The following is a 10,777-nucleotide window of genomic DNA, read 5'->3' on the forward strand; positions in this document are numbered from 1 at the left end:
CAACAAAAAAAAAAGCGACCAATTGAGTACAAGGGCAACAATTAATTACTCTAATAAGTCATTTCCCCCAAACATGCTTACCAAACAACACACTCTAACCTGTATGTATTTGATCGGAGTTGAATCAAAACTGAAGGAGAATATAACTATATAGAGTAAATTATTGAAATCGTTTCTATGTTTTGGTCAGAATTGCAAGTTTGATTTTTTTTTTTTTTTTTTTTTTTTTTTTTGCACTCAGATCATTCTTACAATGGCGGAGGGAATGGATGGGCTAGCCGGTGCTTTGCCCCCCCCCCCCCCCCCCCCCCCCCCCTAATACCATTTGTTTTACTTGCTATATAGTTATCCAATTAAATTAACCCACATCGAACACATATATAAAGTCCACTAGCCCCGTTTATCTATTTAATTAACCTTTAGATTACTAAAATCCTACCTCCAATATTATAAAATAGATACTTTTAGTTAAATAATATCAACAATAGTCATCGACGGCACAATTAAGAAATTTTGGTTTGGTTGCTTCAAAGCTACCATCTTCAAATTAATGCTATGTTCTCCAAATTTGAAAGGTTAACTCTAAATTCAATGATAAGAACTTTTTAATCCTTATTACATATTTAGTTCTTTTATTTTGTTAATTTATGTAATCTGCAATTTAAATTAATGATAGTATTATAGTTAGTAATTTGGGTTTTTATAACTTTAAGGTAAGTCATGAATAAGAAAAAAAAAACATTCGATTTTACATTCTTTTTTAAACGAAAAAAAAGATGTGAATGACCTACATTACATTCGATTAGTGATAATATTAGGCAAAATGTTCACAATACATACTCACAACCTGAAAGAACATTATCAACAACAAAAATAGTGAAAACACATCTTCGAAATACCATAGGTGATGATTATCTTAAAGGTTGAGAGAGAGAGAGAGATTTTTCACAGATAAAAGAATAAATGATTTTCATTCTATGAAACAAGACGAGCCCAATTTAAAGTGAACAATGAACTACTTCTTATACTTTTATAAATTCTATATAATTGAGTTCTTACGAAATGAAACATAATACAATATGTATCTATGTTCTAACAAATTATTTTAATTCTAGAAGGTTAATGGATGAGAATCGGTGCTTATGATTGTCTGGAAATATTTGAAGATTGATTCATTGTATAAGTCAATGTAGCTCATATTTGGATGTTTTTTCTTTATCAATTTCTTTTTGAATTTTATAAGCTCTATTATGTTATTTGGATATAAAGAATATATTAATATTTTATTTCAGTGTAAGCCCCCCTTATTATAAAATTATGGCTCCGCCCCTGCATTCTTATGGTTTTGTTATTTTTATTATTATTTATTTTGTATTATTCGTCTTTCACATACATAAAAAGACTATATTATTCTTATATTTTTTTTATTAGATTAGTTTACTAATTAAAGAAAATTAATTAAGTAATTTATAAGGTAAGTGGGACCCACTCTCACTCTAATCACTACCAACACTACCACCACCAATCACCAGAAACCACCACTACCACCGGTCACCGGAAATCACCATTACCACCAACGATCATCGGAAACCACCACTACCACCAACAGTCATTGCCAACCACCATCATACACCACTAGGAACTTGAAATCATATATGGAAAACCCCTTAGCAAACCTCAAATGAAATCCTCCACCACACCAGCTCGAGAATCTTAAATAAAATCCACCACAACACCCACAAGCAGATCTGGAAAGGAAAGAAATGAGAAAAAAAGAAGAAAAATAAAGGGAAGAAATTTGAAAAAAAAAATTATGGATGAAACGTACAATTTTGACAAAACTGGACGATTTTAGTAATTTACTCAACTATATATAAAAGTTTAGTACAAATTATTAAAATGACTCTTGTAGTTTGCAAAAATTACTGAAATGGTTCCTGTGGACTTTCCTTCTGTTTTCGTCCCTAACAAATTCAAAAAAGAAAAGATTGAAAAGACTTTGAAAAGAACAAATTAAAAGACTATGTTGCCCTTAATGATATTTTAAAACATTTTTTTAAATATTTTAAACTCTTTATATTTTTTAGAATTTAAAATAAGAAAATAGGGCCCACTTCACACATATCCTCACTTTATGAGAACCCTGTTAGATTTGGGGTATAGTAAGGCTTGGAATTTCGAGAATTGTGTAAAACACTTTCAGATTAAAGCATTTGGGTGGTACTCCCAATATTCTTCAATCGGATAAGACTCAGAGCAACAAGAATTTGGAATGCTTTGAGGATTATTTCGTTGTACCAGAAAATGAGACCAAAACCGAATTTATGATCTTTGTCTGAAAACTGTCATAAACTGTAAAAACTGACATAAAACGGAAGTTTGGATAAGGGTCAAACAATGGTCAATTCTCGACCCCACCCGCCAGGGGCTGCCGCCCCTTGGACCCCGCTCCCAGGGGCGCTGCCCCCGGACCCCCGTCTGTTTAGGGGCTTCGCCCCTAAATGGCAGTGTACTTTGAAAACTTGATCAAACTTAAACAAGTGTGTACTCCACACCTTCCTCACTTGTTTAATATTTATCAAGATACCTTTGGTCAACAAAGTAATCCCATTACACTTAAATAATATTGATGATAACAAATCACCAACAAACCCCACCGGTGAGATACATTCAACATCGTCACCCTAGTTTCCTTGATCCTCTCATTGCTTTTCCGATGAGCCCTCATCGAGCAACTACATTATTTATCTTATGTGCATGGGTGTGGTTAAGGTCATCTCTTTTAAGATAAATATATGACCCTTCACCATTGGGACGTTTATAATGCTTGATAAGTCGTCCTGCAAAATATAATGGCATTTCCCTACCAACATAGTCCTTCAATATTCCAGCTAATTCCTTCTACACTTGCATGGTTTATTACCTAAGCTAGCAATTCCTCCCTAAATAGAACAAAAAAGTGAGGTTTTTGTAGTAATGTACGGATTTTCTTATAATGATTAAGGTTTGTTTAGATGTAGGTCTTGTTGCGTTTGATTGTAGTTATAGGCTTGTTTAGGGTCAACCCATTAGTTTGAAACTAGTTGCAAGAATATTGATTATAAAATAATGATTATAAAATAGTAAAGTAAATCACTTACATACATTATTTTTTATATGTTTTTTGTTGATGTTTCGTTATTTTTTTGACATTTTGTTCGTTTATATGAAACTGACTTTTAAAAAACCAGATTATCCGAAGCCGTAACTTTTTTTACAACTTAATTATGTTTTTTTATAAAGTTTTTTTTATAACTAATGAATACTTTTAACTTTTTTGACGTTTTGTTCGTTTATCCAAAATCAACTTTTAAAAAACCTAACCATCTAAATCTGAATCCTTAACTATTTTTACAACTCAACAATGTTTTTATAAAGCTTTTTTGCGACTTAGGAGTATTTTATAGAGGCTAATCCGACGAATTATTAAAAACCCAAATTATCGAAATCCGTAAATGGTTATACTTGAAATTCATATCTCATGCAAAAATCCGATAAAAACTGGTCCACATTTAACCAAACTCCAATAGACTGAAAACTAGTTTTATATTTACATATATAAACTAAGGGAAAATGACAAAATGACTTACAGAATTTCTAGGGTTAGTCGATTCGGTCCCTAAAGTTTTGTCGGACATTATGGGTCCCTAAACTAGGATACGACCTGCTCTTTTAGTACCTGTCAACCTGTAATAGCCGGTTCAGTGACCATTTAGACCAAAAAAACTCACATTGTGCCCCTATAAAGCCAAAAAAATAAGTTCAGATATTATCTTGCCAAATAACGCAGAATAACCCACAAGCCAAGTGTACACAAAGCTTTCACTCAATTGCAGAAGTCACCATGGTTCGAACGCAATTCCAAGCAACACATTGTGCCCCTATAAAGCCAAAAAAAATAAGTTCGAATATTATCTTGCCAAATAACGCAGAATAACCCACAAGCCAAGTGTACACAAAGCTTTCAGTCAATTGCAGAAGTCACCATGGTTGGAACGCAATTCCAAGCAACACATTTAACAACGTACCTCGTTGGAAAGTGAACAACGATGGACTCAGGTTCACAAAGGCATTTCCCGGAGCTACGACGTTGGCTGCAATGTTAGCTGTGATGGTGGCTAGCGTGATTCCGATGATGGAGAAAATCATGGTTGAAATCCCACCAATTTCTCCCAATAATTCAATCGGGTTCGAGATTACACGACCGAAGATGACTTGCGTCGATGTCGTCACTGCTAAGCTGACGAACATGAATGCACCTAGGAGAATCAGTAGTCGACCGATGATTTGATCCTTTTGGCTCTTGGCGTAACGAGTGAAATCGGGGATGTTAAGTTCTAATGTCACCCAAAAGCTTGCAGTCAGCGACGGGAAAAAAAGCAACCAGAACTCCAACAACGAGAGGCGGGAAGACATCGAGAGAACTTGACCAAATCCGCCGGCTTTGACATAAGCCCAAATGAGTAAAGCCGAAGTGAGAATAATCAAAATTAGGGCACAATATTTTTCAAGCTCCCTGATTCCATCCATTCCTTTGATTACAACCACTAATTGGCTAGATAATCTCCGAACTTATTTTTTTGGCTGTATAGGGGAACAATGTGAGTTTTTGTAGTCTAAATAGTCACTTACCGACTATTACAGGTTACACGGACTAAAAGAGCAGACCGTATCCTAGTTTAGGGACCCATAAAGCCCGATAAAAACTTTAGGGGCTAAATCAACCAACCCTAAAAACTTTGTAGAGCATTTTTGTCATTTTCCCTATAAACTAATGATAAAGAAGGCTAAAAAACGTTATCAAATTAACTCTTGTAATGATCAAACGAGGAAAATGTTAGATACATATGTGAGTTGTTTGCTTTGACATTCATATATCTTTCTAGACATCCATATATGTTAGTTGTTTGTTTTTAGACATTCATTAATATCCTAAATCTCTTAAAGAAGAAAACATAATTGAGGCTGCAGAATTTTCAGCAGCCTTAACTTTTGACCTCTCTTCTCCCTTGGTGAAAAATATCTTATCAGAAAGTTCAATTTGCACGGATGCTATGTATCTTCTATTGTGTGCAGGACCCAATTCTTGCTCAATTCTGCAAGAAAAAAACATTAAGATTAAACAGATTTTGTAATTTATTTGGTTTCCATTTTAATTAATATACAACATGATCAAAATAGCAATAAAGGCAAAATATTTACATACCTGTAAGTCCCTTTTGGCCACTTTCTCCTGTTACAAAATTGATGTATTTTTAGTTTAGCACCTTTAATCTCAGTGGCTTCACCACAATCAACATCCATGTGTAGACTTACTGCATCAGTGCTTTTTAGCCTTGTTAACTTAGATAAAGCAACCTCAGCTGCATGAAGTTTGACATTCTCTTTTTTCTCTGAAGAGCCAGAAGCAATAAATCTTCCATCAACATAAATGCTTGCAAATATATTAGATACAGTATATTTCTATTTGCATCTCTTTTCAAGGATGCAAATGCATATAATAGTAGTTGCATTGGGAAAGAAGTTGGCATTTGTTAGAGAAGCTCTAACCTTTCCTCCCCTTCTTGGTGTCAACAATTTTCCCCTCTTTTTCACATGCCTCATATATCATGGTAACAGGTTGTGACTGTTTCTCTAGCACATTCAGCATAATCATCGGTTCAAGTAGCTCTCTAATTACCTGAAAACAGAAAGTCAAAGCAATTGATCATCGTCAACACATGTAATCTAATCAAAATTTGAAGAGATGTATAGGATCACAATTGACAACCACTCACCACCCACAGTTTTTGCAAATTGAACCCACAATCTTCATAAACAGCTCCAGCAACTGATTCAACAATATCAGCAAGTACCTTTGGAGCTTTCATTTGTTCACCATAATCTACCATCTCATCTTCTTCAACCGCGATCACAAATTCCCTAACCTAATAATAACAAGCACCATATTCTCCAATTTCAATTACAAAAAAATAATGAATAACGACATAAATACATTTTTTCTGAGGAAAAAACTCAACATATTGTCCCCCAATGCTAAAAAAAAAACATCATGTTATTTCCACATCTATTAAAACCATTATATTTTCTGGTTTTGGTTAAATTAATGCTTTGCATAGCCTATTGCCTACATGGGGTTGAAAAGATTACACCTATAGCAATTAATTACACAGTTTCTGAAAATTAAAATGCAATGTAAGCTTTTTTAATTCCATGTAGGACATGCAACCAATTTTGAAGCATCAGTTTAACCAAAATCCGAAAATATAATGATTTTAATGGCACACAAATAACATAATGGGTTTTTTGGTATTTTCCCTGAACAAAGATATAGATTGTATATAAACAGACAGTATAGTAATACAAATACCTTATCATTGAGATCAATGGTTTTGTGGCGGATATATTTGTAAAGCTGGTTGCGGACTGCCACATAAGCAAGATTTTCATTGCTAATATTTACAGGAATCCGCTTCTCTCGATCTCACTCCAATATCTGATTTTTTTTTTTAAAAAAGTTTGTAATCTTTAATCGAATTTGAAGAGATGTATAGGATCCAAACCACTCACCACCCATAGGATTTGCAAATTGAACCCACAATCTTCATATACAGCTCCAGCAACTGATCCAACAATATCAGCAAGCACCTTTGGAGCTTTCATCTTTCCACCATACACTACCATCCCATCTTCTTCTTCTACCGCAATCACAAATTCCCTAACCTAATAATAACAAGCTCCATATTCTCCAATTTCAGTTACAAAAAATAACAAATAATGACATAAATATAGGGGGAAATGCCAGAAAACCACGACGTGTTATCCCTCATTGCTCAAAAAACCATTATGATATTTTTGCATCCTTTAAAACCATTATATTTTCTGATTTCGGTTAAATTAATGCTTAAGTGAAGTTAAAAAAGATTACATGGCATTCTTAATTTAAAATATATATATAACTTATATGGAATAGCAATTATAGTTTGTCATGTAAGATTTTTAATTCCATGTAGGATATGTGCTATGTGCTTACTCAATGTTAAACACGAAAAACACAATAAATCACTCCAACATAGGGAAAAACATAGTGAAATTTCACTCAATAGCATTCAAATGATTAAGAAAAATAGATAAAATGGCAGATTCGAGAAGCCACTCTCCCAGGGGATAAAATCCTCTAACAAAATCAAGATACTCTTACACCTTGTTCCCGAGTTCTACTTAAAGAGGGAAATGGGAGGATACGGAGGGAAAGTGAGGGGTATCGAAGGAAAATCGTGTTCCCGAGTTTCATTAATGGAAGGAAAGTGAAGGGAGGGGAAGGGTTTTGGAGTCATATTTTCCTTCCAAATTTTCCTCCCAAATTGGGCGGATTTGGGAAGAAAGTGAGGGGAAGGAAAATTTCAAGTTTTATTTTCTTTTTCCTCCTAACTCGGGAACACGAAAACATAAAATTTTCCTCTCATTTCTTTTCATTTCCTTCGAACTCGGGAATACGGTATAATGAATATTTTCCTCCCCCTCCCTTTCTTTCGGTCAAAATTTTCCTTCCCTTTCCTTTGATGAATTTACAAAAAAAACTGGGGAACAAGGCGTTAATTCTCTCCACTATCCCAATATCTTATAGGCTGAGCCTGTAACAGAAATTAAACCTAAAATGCCTAATTTGCCCTTCCACGATCAAATATGCTCTTTATTTCCCAAACTACCCTTTTCTATAAAAACATGGCTAAATTGGATGCATGGCAATATGCAACCAAGTCTTTTGGTTGGGTTATCTAATTGTGAAGCATCATTTTATCCAAAATCTGAAACATAAAGATTTTAATGGACACAAAAATACCGTAATGATTTTTTTGAGCATCAAGGAATAACATTTTGGGTTTATGGTTTTTTTCCCCCTAAATAAAGATACAAATTGTATTGTATGTAGATATTACATAATACCTTATCATTGAGAGAAATGTTTTTGTGGCGGACATATTTGTAAAGGCCGCTGCAGACCGCCACGCGTGCAAGTTTTTCATTACTAATATTGGCGGCACGGAGGTTAGAGATTTGACCAGGGTCAAGGTCAGGGTAAGCCAAGTAGACAACATTCGCAGTGACAAGTCCAAGAACAGAATCACCTAGGAGTTCAAGACGTTGGTACGACTGAGAGTGGGACCCACTGTAAGAAGAATGCGTTAAGGCTGCTTCCAACAAACTTTTGTTGTTGAACTTATACTTCAATATGGCTTCCACAGTTGCAATGGAATCTTCCATATTTGTCATGCATTGACCTGATGATTGACTTTCTTCCATCACCAAATCATCAATGTTGTATGTGTACACAATCTTCTCGGATTCTGTTTCGTGTACATCCGGGAACATTTTCTTTTGAGAAAGTAAAGTCTACACTTCTGTAAAGTACGTTGTTAAAATAGGAAGAAACAAAAAGAGGATGTTTTAATTTTAATAAATAAATACATTCTTTCCTACATCCACAACATTAGTGCAATCTTGGACTTAACCAGTAAGACACATTAAATGAAGTTGTGCGGGTTTAACCCAAAACAGAAAATATATAATTTAGTCTCAACAAATAAGAAATTGAAAAGAAAAATAATAACCTCCGGAAAATTAAAATAAAATTTCAAAGTGAATATGAGGAAGGAAATTGAATATAGCATTCATAATATTTTGTACACAATTATCATTCTCATATGAACCTCGGCTTCCCATGGATACACGATGCTTTCTACTTTAATCACAATTAAACGTGGCAATAGGTTTCCATGATGATCGTAACATGAACCCAAACAATATATTACCCGGGAAACACATATCATCATCAACATTGATCAAAACTTAAACCGAAAACATAAATACGAATTTACCTCTATTGTCTCTGAGAAGTCTCCAAACGCTACAGTGTGTTGTTCTACTCGTAACGGGGAACAATACTCGGTGACTCAGAGTCAATTCCTTCAACTGTAAAGTCAATGTCTGTGTATCATGGTTACGCAGGGAACAAGACAGGAGGGTGAGGAAGGAGAGGGTTTTAGTTTAAAACATCTAAGTACCCAACCCCATTACAGTGCTTTATCTTTAATCCTATTTTATATTTTAGAGTAAATTACACGAATGGTCCTATGGTTTTAGGTAATTTGTGCGTTTGGTTTCTAACTTATTTTTTTAACTCAGAAGGTTCCTGCTATTTGTTTTTGTTATGCGCTTTGTCCTTATTGTTTGTTTTTGTTACGCGTTTAGTCTCTATCTTACCTAAAAAGATTAATATTTAAATAGGGAAAAATGGTGGGGTAGGTAAGGCAAGGTGAGGGGGTGGGTTGGGGTGTGTTTATTTAAATAAATTAAAAAATCAAGGGCGAAATAGTCTTTTTAGGTAAGAAAGTGACCAAACTCGTATAAACAACAAATAGTAGAGACCTTCCGAGTTAAAAAAATAAGTTAGGGACCAAACATGCAAATTACCCTAAACCACAGGGACCATTCGTGTAATTTACTCTATATTTTAAGTATTTCATCTTCAAACCCTTTTTCATATTTTATCCCAAAAAATATAAGATATGTTTGGGTTAGCTTTTTTTATCTCAAAAGTGATTTTTAAGAAAAATACTTATTAACTTATGGCTTTTAGGAAAAACTAATTTTAAAAAGTGTTTGGATAAGAAAAACAGTTTTTTCAGGAGTAAAATAGTTAAAAAGCTAAAAAGCTAAAAAATTTCAACTTTTTTAAAGCTTTACTTTTTCTATCCAAAAAATTATTTTAAAAAACGCTTTTTAAATACACAAACATTTTTTAGCTTATTATAAAAAGCTAATAAACTTTTTTGAAAAACTATCACAAACACCCACCTAGTATATTCCATTCTTTCAACTTACATAAATTGTCAAGTACACTCTTCTACTAATTTAGTTTTAACAAATATATAATCTATATTTTTTCATTTCAATAATATTAAATAAACAAGATTATATTTTTAATACACTTATAAATAAATATTATACATGCATTTATAAAAACATTACACATACACAAAGTTAATTACATGTTTATTAGCATATGAGATCGTGTTTGTAAGATATATCTTAACTATAAGCTTTTGTAAATAGTTATCGTGTTTCATGATTTTAATATGTATTTAAATTTTTATATGAATTCGATAAATAAAAATAAATTTTATATTTATGATTAATTAATATAATTTATTATATAACAAAAATATTATAAATATTAAATATTATATTTAAATTAAATCTAATAGATAAAATAAACTAGAAATGTTATAAATATATAAAATGGAGGACTAAACCCGACAACTAAAACTTCATCCCCATATTTGGAGATATGAATAGTATTACCCCATATATGGGATAATACTATTCATATCTCCGAATATGGGGGAGAAAATGAGGTAGGATTGGAGAAGAACGGGGGAGAAAATGGAGTAAAAAATCAATACATATTCCATCAAATTTAAATTTCATGACTGGAACATGAGTATCTGGAACTGGTTGAAGTATTGTAACTTCCTCCATTCCTATCAAAATTTCCACCTAGCACACACAAACCAAAAATTATACTCAAATATCACCACTACAATGACGCCTAGCTTGAAATAAATTAAATTGTGATGTTCAAACAGATCCATCTCTATTACCGCACTTCCATCAAAGCCTTTATGTTGTTGTTCCTTGACTTGCATTGAAGATCTATATCAAAATCGATGTTTTA

The 10,777-nt window shown here is 33.2% G+C and overlaps 1 protein-coding gene across 1 annotated transcript; it reads right to left on the reverse strand.

Moving 5' to 3' along the window:
* Nucleotides 1-4,836: 4,836 nt before the first annotated feature.
* On the reverse strand, nucleotides 4,837-9,914 carry LOC111877296 (ribonuclease 3-like protein 2). The gene is made up of 8 exons (XM_052765887.1): nucleotides 8,919-9,914; nucleotides 7,987-8,441; nucleotides 6,570-6,762; nucleotides 6,410-6,465; nucleotides 5,817-5,966; nucleotides 5,590-5,719; nucleotides 5,246-5,432; nucleotides 4,837-5,135 (listed from the first exon to the last, which is right to left on the reverse strand). Exons 2-8 carry the CDS (start codon nucleotides 8,410-8,412, stop codon nucleotides 4,964-4,966), a joined length of 1,314 nt encoding a protein of 437 aa, XP_052621847.1. The 5' UTR covers nucleotides 8,413-8,441; nucleotides 8,919-9,914; the 3' UTR covers nucleotides 4,837-4,963.
* Between the last annotated feature and the right edge of the window lie 863 nt (nucleotides 9,915-10,777).

Source organism: Lactuca sativa, chromosome 7, assembly GCF_002870075.4.
Source record: "Lactuca sativa cultivar Salinas chromosome 7, Lsat_Salinas_v11, whole genome shotgun sequence".
Classification (NCBI taxonomy): Eukaryota; Viridiplantae; Streptophyta; class Magnoliopsida; order Asterales; family Asteraceae; genus Lactuca; species Lactuca sativa.

What these genes read in the sequence shown, in the direction of transcription:
- LOC111877296 (XM_052765887.1), bottom strand. Translation starts at nt 8,412, where the DNA reads ATGTTCCCGGATGTACACGAAACAGAATCCGAGAAGATTGTGTACACA. An exon ending in ACATTTCTCTCAATGATAAG is followed by an intron (nt 6,763 to 7,986) that starts GTATTATGTAAT and finishes TGTTATTATTAG; the next exon opens with GTTAGGGAATTTGTGATTGC. An exon ending in TGGCCAAAAGGGACTTACAG is followed by an intron (nt 5,136 to 5,245) that starts GTATGTAAATAT and finishes TTTTTCTTGCAG; the next exon opens with AATTGAGCAAGAATTGGGTC.